This window comes from Chinchilla lanigera, unplaced genomic scaffold (assembly GCF_000276665.1).
Source record: "Chinchilla lanigera isolate Chin_1 unplaced genomic scaffold, ChiLan1.0 scaffold00004, whole genome shotgun sequence".
Classification (NCBI taxonomy): domain Eukaryota; kingdom Metazoa; phylum Chordata; class Mammalia; order Rodentia; family Chinchillidae; genus Chinchilla; species Chinchilla lanigera.
Window position 1 is genome coordinate 29,781,229 of NW_004955405.1, and position 21,592 is coordinate 29,802,820.

Consider the following 21,592-nt stretch of genomic DNA (forward strand, 5'->3'; position numbering starts at 1 on the left):
AAAAGAGGAAGAAAAAGAAAATTAGAAAATATGTATTCTAAAATTCAGAGTAATGAAGCACATTATAAGACAGGTACTGAAGGAAAGGGCTGGGTGCATGAACATACGTGCACACACACAGGTGGTCCCTGTGAAAGGGGAGTTAGTACCCTGTTATAATTGGGCTGAACCCTAAGCACAGCAGCACGTTTTAGTTAAACCCCAAATACGTTTACACGAAGTAATAGTAAAAGAGATACGGCCTTCCTTTCCTATGTAGTGCCAATTAAAAAACAGGCATCATTCTTCCAAGACAATGTACTACTACCTACAGAAATGTGACACCTACATTGACGAATATAAAGGGAGTGAGGAGCTGAGGAAAAACAAAAAACATATGACACAAGGTAGACAACCACAGGGAAACCTTCACAATAAAAGGCTATTTTTAAAAACCTAAACCCAAACTCAAAGGAAAAAATATAAGATATGTGGAGATATGAATGAAATAGAAACTGAACAAAAAATTCAATTAATTCTAAAGCTTCTTGTAAAAATCTTGTAAAATTGATAAATCTCTAATTAGATTCATTAAGAAATATGACAAATTTTGAGATTCTACATTGCTTGTATTGTTTTGTGTTATTTTCTAAATTATATATGTTTGTTAAGATGTTTTTGTTCTTTTTGTCTTTAAAATAAAAAAAAAAGAAATATGACAAATGACCACTATTAAGAATGAAAATGAATGTTATAGATCCCACAGACATTTCAAGTTTATTATGCCAATAAATTTGAAGTTTAGATGAAATGGACAAATTCACTGCAAGATCCAAACTACCAAGCCGACTCAAGAAAAATGACAGAATTACAAAACACTGAACCCGTACTTAATTTACTTAAAATTAAATTCTAAATAAAGCAGCCGAAGAGAATTTCAGGCCCAGCTTGTTCACTGATAAATTTTATTAAACATTTAAGTAGTACATAATATTCACTACGTAAAAACTTTGTCAAAAGTAGAGGAGGAAATACTTAATTCCTTTCTATGGCCAGTAGTTCAAATGAAATCTGATGATAGTATTAAAAAAATTACAAACAAATAGCCATAAATGCCTAAAAAATTCCTAATGAAGCAGAACTGTCCTCAGTATCCACTGAGAACTGGTTCTAGGACCCTCAGAAATATCAAAATCTGTAGATGCTCATCTAAAATGGTATTTTTTTTAACCTATGCATATTCTCTTGCACACTTTATCTCTAGACTACTTATGCTACCTGATATAATATAAATGCTATATAAAGAGCTGTTATACTATATTGTTCAGATAATAATGACAAAGAAAAAGTTCAATATATGTTCAGTATAACCACAATTTTTTTCTGAATATATTGGATCCTCAGTTGTTGATCCCACAGATGTGGAACCCACAGATTGGAGGGCCCACAGTATTACTAAATTAAGACAGCAACATATAAAAGGGATACTACAGCATGGTCAAGTGGAACGCATCACATAAAAGCAAGGTTGGTTTACTACGAGAAAAATCAGTCAATTATAATTCACCATACTAACAGATCAAAGAAAAAATACATAATCATATCACCAGATCTGGGAAAAAAAGTTGATAAAATTCAGGCAAATTTTTAAACAAACTTTAAGAAAATTAGGTATAGAAGGAAACATCACCAGTCTAATAAAGTAAATACAAGGAAAACTTCTATAGCCAATCCCAAACTTGATGAAAATTTATTATTTCTTGCCAGAACTGTAAACAGTGCAATGATATCTGCTATAAAATTTACATTCCAAATTTTACTGGAAGTCCTAGCCAGCAATAACAAAGGCATAAAAGGCCTAAATAGTGAGACATTGCCTAAAAAAAATTAAAAAAAAAAAAGAGTAAAATGGGTACTTTTGTTGAAAATAGACTACCTGACCCAAATTTTATAAAACTAAGTTTTTAGTTTTTTACAGTGAAATTAACCCTGGCCACATTATTTTTCATTCACATTAATATCAGAAGTTTATAATGTCAACACAAAAGAAATACTTAACTCATTAAGGATTATAACAAGATTGAGAATACTTGGTTCATAATCCGCTCCCTTAATTTTAAAGTGAGAGAGTTTAGCTTACATTTCTTTCTCCATTTCAAGTTGTTTACTCAGTTCTGTGGTCCTAAGTTCTAAATCTGTGTTCAGCTTTCTTTGCTGCTGGAGGTCCTGCAAGCTTTGCTCCTTGCTTGCTTTAACTTCAAGAGTTTCAGCTTCTATTTTCTATGGACGAAATATAACATAGCAGCCATTTTAATGTTGCTGATTATCAATCTACTATTAAATATTATATGCTGATAATTTTTACTTATATTCAAATTGGTATTGTTACAACACATAAAAATAATCATAAAAATGTATGTTATAGTAACAAACTCATTCTAAAACCGTCACTGAATCAAAAGGTTGACTCATTTTAGAATCTTTCAAAAGGACCTATCATAAAATTTATACATATTCAACACCAGCTTTGCACAGTATAGTCACTATTTCCATATTGATTCCAAACAGGAGAATAAACCTAAATATTCATTACCACAGGAAAAGTTATTATCCCATTTGAAAAAAAATATGTAACAAGTCACCTATGTACCCACTAAAAATATCTTTATATTCACAATTATCAAAAAGTAGTTGTCAAGTAATCCTCATCTACTGATTGTAAATACAGAGCCAATGAAATTCTTGATTTTGCCTCATAATCTTATTTTAGATGTTACTGCTATTCTTCAGTGTAGTATACACCTCATACGTATTCACATAGTTATGTAATTTTATAAACTTACAAGATCAAATTGTTAAATATAAGTCGGAATAACTAAAAGCAATACATTTTCTTGCACAGTCATAATGACTTTGCACACTTAAATGTTTTATAAATCAACTGGTACCCATGGCTACTACAAAACCGATTTTAAAAATTCTCATGAAAGGAAAGGTTTTGATGTCATAAATTAATTCTACAATGTTTATACAAAATATATGGAACACTTCTAAACTAGCAATAGACACTCTCAGTTCTAAATAACATTTTTAAATAAGTCCCTCCAAAATCTCAACAGTCATTTCTTCATTAAAACATTATTCCACTGTTTTCAGCTGTACCTAATTTGTCATTGTTATTGCTGTTGGACACAACCACTAACTATAAACAAAACTGTAAAAGTCGCTCTTCTCCCATGTTACATTGGTATGGATGTACACGTACACAGATCCAAGCTTCTATGATCCACATACCCATGCTTCATCTGATTGTAGAACTGATCGTACTTTTAATCAAAGGGCAAAAGACTTACAGCCGATCATCCCCTAACACTGTTACAGTTTAGATTTAAAATGTTCCCCCAAATTCTCATGTGAGTAGAAGGTGATGGGACTATGGCGGCCACTTTCTTCATCAGTAAATTCATCCACTGACGAGTTCATATCTGAAGATGCTGTTAGGAAGAGTGCCTGGTTGGAGGCAGGCCACTGTGTCCCCAGAAGGGTGTGTGCTTGCTCCTGGCTCCTTCCTTCCCTCTGCTTCTAATTTGTGACTATCTGAGCACCTTTTCCTCTGCCCAGCCTCTTTGCCATCGTTTCTGCCTTGGAGCCACCTGACCATGGACTAAAGCCGTGAGCTAAAATAAACCTCTCCTCCTTTAAGTTGTGGATATTGGGTATTTTATCCAGCAGTGAGAAAGTAACTAAAATGGGTATGTCTAATACAGTGGTGGCGAACCTACAGCACGCATGCCTCAAAAGGCTGTGCGTATCAGTGAAAGCTCTAAAAGGTTCATCATCACTGGTCTGGTCATTTCATCTCTGTAGTAAAATAAACCACTACTTGGAATTGTGATAAAGTGAGATTCAGTTTACCATGCCCTAAAATGTATTAAATCAGAAGGGTACAAAAGTACAAAAAATTTTTAAAGCTTACCATATCTGAAATATTATACTGGAATGAGATAGAGACACGGAAAAAGCAAAGAACAGAAGAGATTTTACAACAGAAAAAAAATCAGTAAATACTTTTGCCTGGTTGGTTGTCCTTGGAAATACTCCACAATGAAATCAGTACATATGTTAGCTGTGATTTTTACAAAAGACACCCATTGATGAAGAAGTTAAAAATAAAGATGGATTCAAAATTAAGATGAAAAAAGACAAGTAAATTCTTTCAAGTTTATAACACAACTTAATCTTTGTTAACTAAAAATCTGATTTCAGGCAGACCATCATAAATTCCAATGCTATGAAGAGAAAATATGTCTAAATTCAAGTTTTATACAAACCTTAATTTGACCTTCTAGCTCTTCAGTTTTTTGTTCTAAAGAAAGATGTTTCTCTTTATATTCTTTAAGATGACTTTCCAACTGACTGCAATGCTCCTGCTTATCTTGCAACTTTGCAGTGACCTGATCCAACTGTGTAATGATTTTATTTAACTCCTACAGAAAAAGCACAATTGAAGAAAACTTTGATAAGGTTTACTATCTTGTAGTCCTCAAATGTTCAATACAATTATGGAGTTGAAAACTCCATAATTTCACTGAAGTATGTGGAATAAGACCTTGAATAAGTTCAATGGTATGTCAGAGGTTATTTTAAGCTACCAGTGTACAGGACTGAAGTTTTACATACGTGGAGTGAGATATCGGGTACAACACTTACATAACTTTTGTTTTTCGTCTGCAGTGCCGGGTAGTAACCCAGGGCCAAATGTGTGTGAGCCAAGTACTCTGCTTAGGGACATCCCCAGCCCACTTGAACAACTTTTTAATGTTTTTCTAAAGTTATTTAGGAGTCAAAATATATAGACTATTAAGGAGCTTAATAATAAAATAACTTTTGCACTAAATGTTTCAAATGTTCAAAACACCATTTAAAAATAGTATCTTAGGCTGGGGATATAGCTCAGCAACAAATACCTGTCTGGCAAGTACAGGGTCCTGAGTTCGACTCCCAGTACCAAAAAAAATAAAAATAGTATTTTAAAAACACTGCAGTAATCATACCTGTAATATTTGTTCAATTCATTTGGAATATGCTACTGTACATAGTGAACAAAATAAAAATCACTAGTGAACCCATCACTCATGAGTAACTGTGGTAATATTTTAGTAACTTTCTTCATGTATTTTCTATATGCTAATTTCTATTTTTTTTGGACTTCTAAAATAAAAATAGGATCTCACTTTACACACTACTTTAACATCCTTTTTTTAATGCATAATAAAACTTTCAGATTTATTTTTCTAAAATATAATATTCTACTGCATAAATTTCCATTTTATAAATGTAGCAATTCTTCAGCTAAATATGCTTTAGATCCTTAGAGTGGTATTAAATTTTTTAATTTATTAACAGAGATGCAAAGAGAATCTCTGAAGCTATGATAAGACTATAAATGAGCTAAAGAAATGAAAAATTCTAAAGTTTTTGAAATATATTACTAAACACCTCTCCACTTCCTCCCACCCAAAAGGTTCAACTAATGTATGCTAGCAATGTGTTACAGTGGCTTGTTCTTCCATACCTTCTCCAGTCCTTCCTCTGGTAATAACACACACACACACACTTTTCCTCTGTGAGGGTAAATGTATCCTGTTAGTACTGTCTCCATTTGTCATCAATTCTTAATGAACTTTAACATTTCCTAATATAGTTCGGAACATGTATATACGTTGAGTATACCTTAGATGAAGTGCTTGGGACCAGAAATGTTTCAGATTTCATATTTTCTCAAATTTTGTATATTTGCACAGACAGGCTGAACATCTGTAACTGGAAGTCCAACGTTCTAAATGCTCCAAGATCTATCTGAACCAATGGTGGTGAAGTTATGCACCTGTGCTATAGCAGACACACGAGCCAAGTCGTCCCAGCAGCAGAGCACCAGACAACAGTTATTCTTTCTGAACTAAAGCCTCAGTATTCAGGTTTAATTATAGTATTGACACTTTGCAATAAATAAGTGGGTTTTGGGTTGCAGTTTGGGCACTCCATCTCTAAAAGGTTCACCACCACTGATCTAGAGAATGCACAAAAAGTTTTAGAGTTTGCTCATTTCAGACTTCAAAATTTTCAACTAATAATGACCTGTATTTTCTTGCCAATTCACTTATTTGTTACTTAAAACTGATTTAAATAACAAAGACATTAACACTTTATCAGACATATCCCAGAAAATATTGTATCTTTTATTTGCTTTACAATTTTGTTAATAATATTCTGCCAGATAAATTTTAAACTTTTATATGATATTTCTTAAAATAATCTCTCCATTATATTTACTGACTCTGATCCCAGGCTTAAAAATGCTTTCTGGATATGGTTAGCAATACTGTGCATTAACAGCAAGCTGTAGAACCACACAAATTGGGTGATTCCATTTGCATAAAGAAAATACCTCTGGACCTGTACACAAACCTATAAACACACATATATTTCTCAATGCATATAAAGGTCTGGTAGAATACATATTAAATTCAGTAACAAAAATTCCATCTAAGGAGAATACTAAGATTAGAATAAAGGTTAAATATTTTTTAAAAAATTTTTTTGCCTTTTTTATTTAAAAAAAATTTTTTTTGCCTTTTTTATTTGAAATTCATCTGTATTGTTTTTTAATGGACCAATAACCAGTATTACTTCTTGACTAAGTTCTAAAAACTCCCCTGACAAAAAAACTATTAACACTTTAGTCTTCAGCCTACATTTGAACCTTCTGCTGTATCAGAAGTAACTTCTATTACTCCCTCAGCCCCTGACTTCCTTCTACCCCCAAGAAAAAGGGTAAAGCTTACAACTGAGATGGAAGGCATATTGCTCTTTTCCTGCTTCAAGTAATAAACAGATCTGGGTCATGGTCCATTCCACCTACTAAAAACAAATATGCAGGTCTCTCCCTCTCTCCCTATCATTGCTGCTTGATGGGATAAACCAACAGTTTGGACTAATTATTTCAGGTCTATGTCCAAACCTCATCTAGGGAAGAAATACAATACAATTCCAGGAAGCCAGATTCCAACCACACCTGAACACTAGTTGAGATCTATCAAAACAAAGTTGATATTTTTACCTCTATCTGTCTAATTCCTGCATCCACTGGTCAACTGGTTCTGACCTCAGGGAGGAAATAAGGGAGATAAGCAAATCTATCCTAAGGTTATACGAAGTTGAGTATCATTTTCACATTTTTACAATTTATATATGAAAGCACTAGGTTATGATATGAAATTGCATCAAGTTCTCTACCTGCTGTTTATCTTGTAATGCATTCTGAGCTGTGTCCAAGTGGTTTTGAAGATCTGCTCTTTGAGCAGTCTTTGCTGCTTCTGCTGATAGCAATAATTCGGTTTTGGCTTTAATCTGTAACAAAAATTTAGGAATTATTTATTTCCATGTTTAACTACTGACCTACCTGTGCTTGAGTGCACATTGCTTTTGTCACAAAACTATTTAAAAATTAAGTCTTGGTTAAAATAAGAAGAAATTAATATATGTTGTATACGTGTAGCAACTCTACACAAGGAACATAAATGTTACGCACTGCAAACATATACTAATAAAAAATTCCTCAAGTAGGAATGTGTGGAAGGAAAGACTGACAATGTTTAGATAAGCGATATGAAGATGTTTCTATATGACACCGACACTATAGCAGCCTCCCTGGAAGGAAAGAAATGTGATACACTTTTGTAACTGACAAGGGCCACTATATTTTTCAGAAGGAAATATGTGGAGTCTACCAACATTACAATAAACATTACAACATTACAGTAACTATGCCAAAGAAAGTGATGGTTCAAAAATAATAAAAAAAAATTCTAGAATCCAAGAACTCAAAATGCCAAGAAAAACTAGATCTAGAGCTGTTTGAAATGTGCTATTCCCTGATAACTGCTCACCAAAAGGGTTTTACTTTTGATGCTTATAAAGTTGGGAAATTATTCATTTAAAAACTCAAGGCCTTGGGCCAGGGACATAGCTGAGCAGCACAGCACCTGCCTGGCAAGTGCAAGGACCTGGGCTTGATTCCTGGTACAAAAAAACAAACAAAAACAAAAAAACCTCAAGGCTTAACATAAGCTTTAAATAGAATCTAACAGAGTTGCACCTTATTATCAAAAGTACTTTTAATACTTTTATGTATTTTAAATAACTTATTTTTTCTGACATGTTCTCAATATATAGCCCAGGCTGATCTTGAACTATCCATCCACCTGTCTCAGCCTCTCAGGTGCTAGAATTATAGGCATGTGCCACTATACCTAAGCATTTAAACAACTATTAAAACTCATTACTACAGACACATCTAAAATTAAAGCATTTTGAGAAAGATGGAAAAAGGAGAGACAGTCTTTTAGCTAGCTGAAGAAAAGATCAATGAAAATCTAAAATATATACTGTATGGGGTAATTTTAAGCAAAAGCAAAAAACAATATTTCTCAACTAAATAATTATCACAGAAACAACGGTTGTATCAAGGCACATGTATCTACACTGAATTAAAAGTGAAAGCTGAATAAATCTACACCTTAAAGAATAGGAAATAAACCTATACTAACCAACAAATATGTATCAGAGATTATAAAGAACTTATTTTCATGAATTCAGCTTCATTTACATATGGCATTTTATCTTTCTGAGGAACTAAAAAATTCATGAAATATTTTACTACATGATAACTGCTTATGATCTTTCAGTAAAGTATACTTCAACTAATGTGCTATGATTCCCAAAGTGATGTAATACAAAGAGATTTGCAGGGATGACTTAACAGCTCTCCTGGTCTGCACTATTTAAGAAATGCTTCTGCGGAGGGAAGTATGCAGCCACTTTGGGCCAGCCCTGCACAACCCTAACAGGCAGTCAGTTTAGACTGCGTGCCAATCACTGCAATTGCTGCACCCTATGCAGGAAACCCCTTAGAACTGCAGTGAACACCGGGAGCAGCCCCATGCTACACACGAGTAGCATTTTTCTTGGCGTTGCCCTCATCATGTTACTAGGAAGCATCTTGAAAGCAGGGATTAAAAGTATGTTACAGAAATCAGAACTGGCAAACAGCTGAAAAACCACCCTTACATAATTAAAGGAGCATGGAGTGGGAAATGCCTTTAATATATTTTTTAAAAAGCCACCACCAGTATTCTTTAGCTAAGCACTTCCGGTTGGTATTTTTATTAATAATGCCATTTAAAGCATTAGGTTTTTATCAGACTCTTAATTCCTGAAAGACAAATAAAGCTATATATCCTACTTTACAAAATAATCTCAGGTTTTCATACAAATTATCTCACAAATAACTGTATTTAAAAAAGGAAAAATATAGTATCTCTGAGTTCTAGGAAGTACATTTATTACATTTATTTCCAATGGGATCATTCTCCTAAAATAAAATAAAAGCTTAGAAATGTTTCTATAAATTTTTATCATACAGAATAAAAAAACCAGTGATGAGAATGGAAAAAGAAATAGGTCTTACTTCCCACACCAGGACTGACTCCTTGAGCAAGACTGCTCCATAGATTTGCAAAAAAATGTAATTAAAATACAAAATGGTAACATGTATGTATTTTTTAATCAAACCTGTAAAGACTTTAGAAATAAAAACTTTAAAAATATTTAATATAGAAAGCTAACAGTATAATACAGTATCAAAGTAAATTGTACTTCCAAAGCAATAACTAGGACTCAATCAAAACAAAGAAAAAGCTAAAAGATCCAGTGATTTCAGGAGATGTAGTTTATTTAGAGAGAGAAAAGAGAAAGGGTGAGAAAGAAAAAAAAATGCCTGTGCAAAGCAGATGGCTCAACAAATTCTCTCGACACTTTATCTGATTGCTAGTCCCAAGTTTTTCTATTACTATGTAAGGCAAAAAAAGAATTCAAAACACTGACAGTCTAAAATCAATGTTCTATTCATACAAACACACTGACAGCATTTTAATACTGTGTTACCTGTATGTCAAGCTGGGAGACCTTCTCCTTGCTTTCATTTAACTGACTACTTAATTCACTGACACTGGTTTCAAGGGAAAGGACGCGGTCTTGTGCAGCTCTGAGGTGCGCCTTCTGCTCCTGGACCTGGTCATGTAAATTCTCCTGGGCTTGCTTATGACTTTCTGACTGATTCTTCAGCTTCTCTGTTAATTGAGTTACCTATTATAGAAGCATGACTTTAATTATGAAGTTCACAGATGGTATAACAAAACTAAGAAACCCAAACTTAAGAATGAAGCTGCTTGGTGGTGATTTCAATTTTTTAAGTGAAAATTATTCCAATCTTTCCAAAAGTAAACCTATTATCTCAAATCATAAAATATGACATCTAATTCAAAGATATATCATTTTAATATGATCTGTATTCAAGTATAATTCACATGCTATAAAATTCACCAAATTTAAGTATACAACTTGAGATCTGATAAGAGCGTACACTCATTTAACTATCACAACAGAGATAGAGAATATTTTCATCACTTCAAAATATTTCCTCACACCCCTTGTAGTCAATCCCACCTTCCATCTTTAGCCCCACATAATCACTGATTTGATTGAAAAACCAGAGCTACTATTTATCCTGGATATTTCTAAATGGCCAAATAGATACATTACAAATATTTTCTTCCAGTCTGTGTTTTTGCTTTTGTTTTCATAATGTTATGTTCTTTGTTTGTGATGGTTTTGTTTTGTTGATGATACTGCGGATTGAAATCAGGGCCTTTTCACACTAGGCAGGAGTTACCACTACCACTCCCACATTTCTAGTTTTTTACAGCAGGAGGGTTAAATAAGCACCCGTTACTCCAACACGATCAGAATCAAGATGCAGATTTATTTTAATTTATTCTATTTAAAACATGCATCACTTGCTTTCCTCACCATATTTGTATCATAGGCAAAGTCAAGTTGTAGCTGACCTAAAGTAGTCCTCATAGAAACTACCTAAAACATTCCAAAGGAATTCCAGACCTAAGTTGGACAAGTGGGGAAAAATATGTTATACCTAATTCCCAAAAATGTGATATGGCCTACTGCTACTCTGTTCTAAATATGTGCATACTTAGATAACAATAATTATCTCACTAGGTAACTCTTCCAAAAAGCAACTGTAAATTATTTTCAGTTTGAAAATATATTAGCTTAAATGTTGTGTCTCTTAAGCTCCATAGGAATTTCTGAACAACAAAGCAACTTATTAAACTTACTAATTATATATTGTTCAAAGATATATATTATCAAATTATAACTGCAAGTTTGAATATTAACCAATTCACAGTATCAACTAACACTTGATAATACCTTTGGCTTATTAATGTATATTGTTATTCACTCCTTTTTTTAAACATAACAAAACACCATCAGGCAAGTATATATTATTAATAACATCTCTACTTTTCCAATGAATGATTTAAATAAAGCATTTAATAAGACTCAGGAAGGTAAATTTTAGAAACATAATACACTTTACAAGCTTACTTGCTCCTGTAGTGTATGATTTTTTTCTTGCAACTGGTTAAGAACAGCAGTCTCTCCTTCACCAGCCTGGATTTTGGCATAAAGATCCTCTCTTTCCTTTTCTAGCAATGAAATGCTTTCTTTACTCTTCTGTAACAAGGCTTCGAGGTTCTGGATCTTTTGGTCCTTATCACCAATTTGACGCAGGACTTGTTCCAAATCATTCTGTAAAGAATTGAAAACTCCTATTTTAAGGACAGAGAACTTAAAAAAGATATTTCTCAAACATAAAATGAGTGATTATGAATTTCACCACTCAGCATTTTAGTCTTATACCTTTAAAACTAATTGTTACATTTTAACGTGGCAAATTTAATTAGACCTACACATTTGATAATATAAATCTATCTTATTGATAAGAATTTAACAACAAAAAATTGTAAGTAGTAGCCTTCTCTTCCCAACACTCTGTCCTCACCTCCTACTACTCCTCTGTTCCACCTCAGATACACACGGAGTCATTACGTCTCTGTCACACCAGGGACACTAAGAACCTTCTGCCTGAAACACTTCCCTCCTGCCACGTGCTCCGCTCCCTCTCCTTCAGGTCTGCGCAGTGTCACCGTTAGCCAGGCCTTTCAAAACTGCAGCTTTCCCAATATTCCATTATCCTTGTTGCTTCTTTCTTTCATTTATCTCTAACACACTAAATAGTGCACTTCTTCACATTTCTCTACCTCCTTCCACTTCCTATTAGAATGTGTGCTGTACAAAGGTGAGAACTTTTACCTCTTGTATTCACTGATGTCAGATATCTGACATGTGTTCTAACTTTCTTTACATGTTCTAAAACATTCACTGAATAAAGAATGATTAACCCGTATACTTTTGTGTAAAAATGATGAACACTGTAACACATATACCTCTGCAGGTTCACGTTAATACCCTACTAGGACTCCTTTATCAATAAATTAAGAATCCCTCTTTTATTTTACCAAAGCTCTTAATGTTATACAGAGCACAATGCAATAGCGCATACCCAGAACAAGACCCACTTGCACCAGCTATCAGATTCCATATACTCCGCTTCTCTCTCCGTCTTTCTTGAAGACAGTGTCTCCCCAGAACAAGGCCCCAGGCAGCCCAACTGTAAACCTGACAGCAGCCCACAGCACCTTGCTGAGACAGCACCAGGAGCCGCCTCATACCCTCAATGATTTGTGCCAGTACTGCAGTATTCAGATCAGTCACCTTCAAAAGTGCTTCTCATCCCCCCAAGCAGCAGTCATGGGAAAAGCAGTCATTTGGCAAAGCAACCAAACCTCCCTCTCTCAGCTTCTTTTCCTGCCACCACTAACCCTCTCTCCACATGCCACTGTTCTTCTGGAATTACAGTTCTAGGCAGACACTTTTTCCCAGAAGAGTTACTCTGTTTCCAAGTCTTAACTGAAATTTGGTTTTCTCTATACAGAATCCAATTCCACCTCCCTCTCTCTGTTCAGGCAGCCTTATTCTGTTGGGCACACACAGGAGATGGGCCTTTCCCTGGATTCTCCCTGTCACTGCTCTCTTCTTCAGGCAAGGGTGCTGCTTTGGAAATGCTGATCTTACTCTATCCTCTGTCTTTACTGCTATCGTCTATAAATCCCTACCTCATTCACTGAAGACTTGAGACCTGATTTAGTTTTTCTCTCAATCCCAATTTCTGCCAATTTCCTGGGAAATACAAAATACACAGAGAATTAAGAGCACAGCCTCAACATACATATCATCTTAATTCCTGGACCTGCATTCATTCCACATTGCAGTAATAAACAATAACCTGAAATTGTTTCAGCTAAAAAAATCCCACCTATCTTACTCTGTTACCAAACTTCCTGAGCAGTTTCCAATTTTATGACCTCATCTCCAGTATCAGAGACCTCAATTTCCTTCTAACTTACTCACTATACCTAGCTTCTCTTCCTAAACTGCATAGATGGATGATCTAACAAATATTCTTCCCATCACATTCTCCGTTTCCTTTCACCTCAAAATTTTCAAGCCAATCACCCCCCAAAAGTACAATTCTAGGTCAGTGTTGCAATCTGCTGCATCTATTCCTGTATCTCTGTAGGCACTGTTAGAATAGACCCAAAACCTTCATAAATTTGTGCCACTATAAACTTCTGATTCCAGCCTCCATTATGTACTCAGAATTGTCTTTTCAACCCATTCATCCAAATGAGGGCCCCACCATCCACATTATCCTTAATGTCTTCTTAAAAACTTCAATCTTCTCTCCAAGTTCTTGATTTTTGCTTGCCTGATATTCAGCTATTACTATCTCCAACTTTATACTGAAGTATAAAATTTTCAGGAACAATTTACTCTGAATTTCCATTCCCTGACCTATATAATCATACGTGTATGTTTCCATACCGCCCTGCTTTGCTCAAGCTTGAGTGAGGTTCAAGTCCGTACCACCCATTACATGAGTGATATCACAGCTTTTTATTATCAAACTGCATCAGCCACTTCACTTCCAGTATAAGAATAACCTCCTCTTTACCAGCCTCTTTGTCCTAGGCTACAAACACATTTAGATCTCTTTTTCTCAAAAATACTGTCAGCTTCCATTCAGTCTTTATACAATTCACATTTAAATTTTGAAAGTAATTTACACTTACATGCCCAACTCCCTCAGTTCTCACTTACTCATTAATCAAACATCAGATTTTCATATATATTTCTTTTTTATGTATTTTCATATACTTTATGTTGAACAAGGTTACCAATTTATTTGTTTATCTAACAGGTATTTTTCATCACGTTCACCATTTGCCCACATGAAGTTAATCCCTTATGAACTTTAAGTCCAGCAAAACCTAACGGTTCAATTCACACTAGCTTCACTCTCCTTGTCCTTGCAACTTCTACCTGGATATACTTCTGTCACCATCTCCGCACACCCAACTATCTACCAGTGGCTCAGCCTGTCACTTCTGAGACATTTCTATGACTCCTCTTTTCCAGACCGTCTAGGTTAGGTAACTACCATCTGTGTCACTATGATAATTTTATGTGCACATACGCTTTCAAACTATACTCACTGCATCTCTTTAATTAGCTGAAGAGGCCTGGGGATGCAGCTCCATGCAAAAGCCCTGGGTTCATTCCCCAACACCACACACACACACAATTAAACATCATCAGGTGAGGAATGAGGAGCTAAGCATGTTCAAATGTGTCCCTTGCTCTTCCCTCAGCCGGAGACACAGCCTGGTATAAGAAGGCAAAAGGGTGCTGTTTGCAGCTTTATCTGTAATGTGGGAGCACAGTATAAGGAAGCCTATTTGGTTGCTGATCCACACGAAATTCTCCATGATTGCTTTTATGCCCATTCCTCCCCTACCATGTACAGTAAAATCCCAGATACATACACTTTATCCAGCTTCCTCTTCCCATCCTCCCTGAACCCTCTCTAAACAGTTTTTCACCCCACTTCTCTATTCAAATTCCTCTTATAACATCATCAAAGACCTCCATGCTACCAAATGCAATGGGATTCTCTCTTTTTGTCTTGCTTGACCTCTGTACTAATCGTCCAGGTCCAGATCCTTGGAGTCACTCTTGATCTGTCTCTCAATATTCTACATCCACCTATGAGCACACCAGTCAGCCCCACCTTTAAAAATATCCAGACTCTGTCCACTTCTCACTACCTGCCCTGTTTTCACTCCAGTCCCAACCACATCAGTCTTTATCTGGATTAGAACAGTAATCTGTTCATGTCTTGGCTGCAACTCACGCACCAGTCCCATCTGCCCTCAACAGAGCCACCGGACTAATCTTGTGACACTGCCAGTCGGACCACGTTGCTCCTCTGCTCAGAACCTTGCGTGACTTCTCATCTCACTCCAAAAGAAGTACAATAAATCCTTAAGATTACCTATGAAGTTCTATACGTTCTGATCCTCTGCGATCTCTGTGACTCTGACCTTTTTAACTCTTATCACTTGCACTGCCGCAGGCACCAACTTTCTTCTCACTCAATCCAGCCTCAGGACCTTTAAGGCACTACTAATGCCTCTGACATCCATACCGCTCATGCTCCCGCCTCCTTCAAGTCTTTCTTCTTCTCCTGCTGCACTCCAAACTCTAACAGGAACAACGCCTTACGGCTGAGACCCCAGCCGCTTCCCTCAAAAGCTGGGGTCATCTCCCTGTACCCTGGGGAGCTGCCGCTCCCTAGGGACGGGCACTCTGCCTCTCACTCCCAGGGCTGAGCAGCGCCTGACACACAGTGCTCAATAGCATTCAGTGCTGACCGAACAATGAAGGGATAAATTATATCGAAGTCAGACTCACATCAAATATTTGGTAGCCTGCCCTCATCAAACAAAACAACAACTAAGCTTCTTTAAACCTTCTAAAATATTCTGCACAACCGTATAAATGTAACTCGATCAATTATGTTTTCTATACCTAATATTTTAATGTTCAGAGGATGGTTAAAAAGAAAGACATGGCCAAAAAATATTAAATTTTACTGTAGAAAATTTTAAAAATGCCCTTATACCTTGGCTAACTAAACCAGGAAATTTTATTTGAATATTTAATTTTTTTTTCAAATAAGGTACTTCAGTAAGCAACAAATAAGTAATTATTTATTAATAATTTAAATAAAGTTTAAACTAGATATATTTAATAGATAAATTATTCATTTAAATATAAATTTTCTAACAAGGACATTTAATAGTTAAATATTTTATATAAATTTGGGTGTTTCTGTTTTGAGACAGGGTCTTGCTATATAGTTTAGGCTGGCTTTGAACTCAATATGTAGCCCTGGTTGGCCTCAAACCCATGGCAATCCTCCGGCCTCAGCCTCCCAAGTGCTGGGATTACACGTATCCACTACCATGACCAGCTTATAAATTTTGGTTAAAATTCACAAATTTTCATAACAAATAATATTTTAAAGTATTTTAGCCAGACGTGGTGGTGCATGTCTGTAATCCCAGCACTCAAGAGGTTGAGGCAGGAGGATCATTGCGAGTTCAAGACCAGCCTGGGCTACAAAGTAAGATCAAAGCCAGCCTAAACTGCACAGCGAGACCCTGCCTCAAAAAGACTAAATAAATAAATAAACAAACAAACGAATAAAAATAAACTATTTGAACTCTTCACCTTAGTAAAAGTATTTTCTTACTATCCAAAATATTGAAAATTATCAAAATTCTTTATAATAAATTACATTATCTCATTCCATCACATCAGAATAATAATTTGTTTAATTTTTGTTAACGATGTTAATTATTCAAACACTTACCTGAGCTTCCCGTAGCTTTGCTGTAGTGCTTTGTTGAAGAGCTTGTTGTTCCTGATGCTGTTGTTTTGTTTTATCTAATTGATGCTGCAACTCTGTGAAATTTGTTACTTTTTCCTTCAACTTAAAGAGAAAAAGTAGCACCTCATTACTTGCAGAATGTTAATCTCATGATGAAGAAACTATTTTCTAACTAACAGACTCTTATCTTGAAAAGAATGCAAATCTTTTTCTAGGTGGGCATTTAGCTCATTTTTCATATTAATATGACCAAGCAATTAATTACATACAATTTATCTGTAACAATAATCTACAATTTTTTTCTAAAAGAAAATCTATTGAAGCTACAGATTTCAACCCTGAATACTTGCTCAACTCAAATAAAAGACATAATTTTCTACTTTTCACTTTAAGTGTATAACGTGCACCACTGTGAGCACCAACAACTTTAATTAGGATAGCACGCTATCAACCGCAAGCTTAACTTTTAAAAGTGAAAATCTTTAGATCCAAATTCTACATCACATGCACAACTTGGCATCATCTGCAATCCTCACCAAGTGCTCACTGCCCACGACTCATCAGGAACCAGCCCTTCCCGGCTAAGGAGAGCTGCAGCCTAACAGACAGCTACGCTGGAGTTTTTCCTAACACTGAAAAAAATGGTCCTCTTCTTGTGCTTTTGTTGAGAGCTTTACTAAATCCAATCACAGTAAAATGCAGTAACTTAGTCAGTAAGCAGGATGTTTTTATTGAAGAGAATGTTGTAATTTAAAGTACAAAAAGCCTAATTAATGTTTTTGACAATGAAAAGATTATGAATCATAACTGTATTTAAAATCTTGAAGCTGTTAATAAATCTGCTAGTAACAATCCATCTGAAACACCAGCTTACCTGTTCTTCCAAACGAGAAAGTCTGAGTTGTAAGTCAGCTACTTGTTGCTCTCTATCCATCAGTTTTTCACTTGAAAGCTGTCTCTGCTCCTTCAGCCGACCATGAGCTTCTCCTAGCTGGCGCTCAGTCTCTAAAAGTTTGCTATGCAACTTAAAAAATAAGTTAAAATATGCACATTTACATAAACACACATACTACACCTACTTTGCCAAAAAATGCTTTATTTTTCAGCAATGTAAGTATACTATGTGGTCATTATGTATATCTAAATTGTAACAATAAACTTAAAATAAGTATAGTATTTTAATGTTCATGATACTCTGGAGAAATCTAAAATTTTATATAATAATTTAAACAGCAATTAAACTCTAATCATAAATTATAGTCATGTCCTTACTTCAGCAGCACATGTACTAAGCTATAATTAATCAAATAAAATTATGACTAAGCATGAGAGATTTTACTGTTTCACTGGTTTAAAAAAACAAAGAGGACCAGGCTCTGCTTTGTGTATAAGTGTTAGACTCACTTGAGGAACTTAATAAAATAAAACCCAAAATTTAAGATATTTATGGTACATTCAGACCTATTTCACAGTACTTTTTAAAGATTAACCATGATTCTTTTTGGTTTTCCAGAGGTTAAAAACCACTATATTTGATTTCTTACATTTGGGTATTATACAGATTTTAAATACTTAAATTGGCATATAACTTCTAAATAAAATAGAGAAAACAGTATAATCTTTTAAAAATAAGTGCTAGGGGCTGGGGATATAGTTCAGCTGCATAAGCACCTGCCTGGCAAGCACAATGTCCTGAGTTTGAGTCCCAGTACCAAAAAAAAAGTATAAAAGTAAGTGCTAGATAATCCTTATTAATTAACTTTAAGGGTACCCCAGGGGCTGGGTATGGTGCAGTGGCAGAACACCTGCCCATCACACACAAGACTATGACTCAATTCCTAGCACCACGCCCCCAACAAAATGCCCTCCAGTTAAATGTAAAGGACAAATGTGCCATGCAGCTCAGAGCCATCATTTTCTTACAGTATTTTCTCTAATACCACCAAAAATAACAGCTTTTTTTCTCTATAAGCTTTTACCAAAAAAACTAGTCTGTATTCATCTCAGAATGCCTGTACCAAGGCTGGGAGTGAAGGATAAAAGACTGGCAAGGAGCTGAGGACCCTGGATACCTGGCAAGGCTACATACTAAGCACATTCCAGCACATCCGCCTTGTAACACATGAGAGCAGATGACTGGGTATCATTTATTATGTATTAGTAACGAGTATTTTATATGACTGCTTGCAGTCAAAGTTCTTCAAGTTATATCTGAAAATATAAAAAGTCTTTGTGGTGTATTTTTCTGTACTCTGTACACTTTATAAACATAATATACTTGTATGTTTATACTTGAATTTTTCAATAAAAACTAACAATTGGCAAGAAAAAATCAAGTTCTATAAGAAAACTGGACACATGTTATTTCCTGATACAAGGGAACAAGCTGGCTGTCAGAATATATACCATTCATAACATCTAAAACCTTCTTGCCAGTTATCATTCTTGCCACCTTCTGAAGCAACTGTGAAAGTCTTCCCTCATGTCTTTAGCAAGTGTGATCAAAACTACTGTGAACGCTGCTGCCGAGGGCTGTACTATGTGTTAGGGCGTGTATCTAGATGTGCCCCAAAGCCGCACCCACTCACAGGCGGGGCTATTTGGAGGTGGCTGGTTCCAGGGTGTGTAATACTGGGAGTAAAGGTGTGTGGTACTGAGTCAGTCCACTAATTGGTTTATCACAGTTCTGGGTGTGGATAATGAGGTGGCCCACCTTGGGTGTGGGCAGCACCATCTGAAAGGCAGGTAGCCTGGTGAGACAACAGGGGCTCGCTGCCTCTTTCCTGCCCTGCCATGGGCTATTTCTCCTGTCACACCTTTCTGCCATGCTGCCCTGCCGTGGAGCCAGCCAGCTATGTACTGAAACCTCAGTAAACTGTGAGCTGAAATAAACCTCTCCTCCGTAACTTGTGAGTGTTGGGTATCTTGTCCCAGCAACAAGAAAGTTGAAACAATGGAAGGCCGGGGACATAGCTCAGTGGCCAAAGTGCCTGCCTGACAAGTGCAAGGTCCTGAGTTTGACTCCTTGTACAAAAAAGAAAGAAAGAATGGAAGTCAGGATGTAAAACATTACAGTGTATCCTCATCCACCTTATTCACCAGAGAATTACAGTGGAGAATAAATTAAAGAATGGTAAACAACTGAGAAGGAAGGTCAACAAGACCACTAGGGCAGTGCATGCCACAAAGAACCATTACAGACAACAAAGCAGGGCTGGTCCATAAACCTCTCATAGCAAGATTTGCTCGTAAGGTGTTACTCTGTGGCTACATGAAGATCACTCTGATGGCGTAATTAAAGGCAAGGAGATCAGTCAGTGTGTTAGAGTGACCTAAAAGTGTAAGTGAAAGGATGAGGCAATGAAAACTGAGAAGGAAGCCAGGTATCGTGGCTCACACCTGTAAGCTCAGCACCTAGAAGGCTGAGGCAGGACTGCCACAGTTTGAGGTCGTCCTTGGCTACATAGCAAGTTCAAGGTCAGCCTGGACTAGCAAGACTGTGTCTCAAAAAAGCAAAAAACAAAAAACAAACAAACAAACAAACAAAAAACAAGAAAATAGAGAAGAAGAACACAAAGTTCAGCAAATATCCCCAACTATTCTTATCCAGTGTCTCACAGAACTCATAATCTAAGCCAGGAGCAGTTTAGCCAGCCCTGGTATGTCTGTAATTACAGCACATTAGGAGGGTGAGGCAAGAGGATTTCAAGTTCAAGCTCAGCCTGAGCACAGCCTGAACAATTTGGTGACCCAGTGGGACCATGATACAAAATTAAACAAATAAATAAAATAAAAAGTCTTGAGGATACAGCTCAGCGTGAAATCTCTGGGATTCAATTCCCAACACCAAGGGAAAAAAAAAAGAACTCATAGTCTAACTTCATAAATTAATGTCAATAAGCCAGGGTTTTAGCTCAGTGGTGCAGTGCCTGCCTGGCAAGCAGGAGTACTGACTTCGATTCCTAGTACCCGCCCAAAAATAATAATAATACACTTGAAGTATTTAATTCCTAAAACACAATTAAAGCTCAATAAATTACTCTCACTGTCAGTGTTATCACTAATATTTAAAGTAGAAAGTCATACAATTAGTTGTAATAATCACTGCCACTTAAATATATCACTAAACAATGGCTGAGAACTTTAATCTCCACCAAATTTCCATTTTCAATTAAATTTTAATGTTATCTATAAGCAATACTTAAAGTAGATATTTAAAAATTAAGCTAGGGCTGGGGATGTAGCTCAGCAGCACAGCGCCTGCCCGGCAAGCACGAGGTCCTGAGTTCCACTCCCGGGATGAAAAAATAAATAAATAATAAAAAAATAAAAATTAAGCTAATGGCAAAATAAAATTCCATCAAGCTTCATGTGATAGATAATTCACCTACCAAAACAGGTTTTCTGGGATTGATTTTTTTCTACTTTTAAAATATTTCATTTTTATACTGATGACTTTATAATTATATCTGAAAAAGCTGATAACCAAAAAGAAAAAAAGAAAAAATTTGTAAATAAGAATGGTCAACAAGTGAATTAAGTATAATAACTAAAACCTAGTAAACGCCTACCATGTGCCAAGCCAAGCATCATTCTAAGCTTCTAAGCAGTATGTGTGTGTGTGTGTTACCCAATGCCCTAGAGAGGCCTTTCTTTAGTTCTTGGAGATAGGGTCTCAAGGTCCTCCTGCCTCAGCCTCTGGAGTGCCACACCTACTTGTAAGCAATTTATATGATTTAATTCATAAATACTTCATAACAATACTGTAAGACTGAT

The 21,592-nt window shown here is 35.7% G+C and overlaps 1 protein-coding gene across 1 annotated transcript in view; it reads right to left on the reverse strand.

The window, feature by feature from the left end:
- Positions 1-21,592, reverse strand: part of Eea1 (early endosome antigen 1) — a 199,222-nt gene that overhangs the window by 20,897 nt on the left and 156,733 nt on the right. The window contains exons 12-18 of the mRNA XM_013518252.1: positions 17,691-17,840; positions 16,799-16,918; positions 11,506-11,709; positions 9,985-10,185; positions 7,276-7,389; positions 4,311-4,466; positions 2,120-2,259 (exon numbers count right to left, since the gene is read on the reverse strand). Of these exons, the coding sequence (XP_013373706.1) occupies positions 2,120-2,259; positions 4,311-4,466; positions 7,276-7,389; positions 9,985-10,185; positions 11,506-11,709; positions 16,799-16,918; positions 17,691-17,840 (1,085 nt within the window). The remainder of the gene's footprint in view (positions 1-2,119; positions 2,260-4,310; positions 4,467-7,275; positions 7,390-9,984; positions 10,186-11,505; positions 11,710-16,798; positions 16,919-17,690; positions 17,841-21,592) is intronic.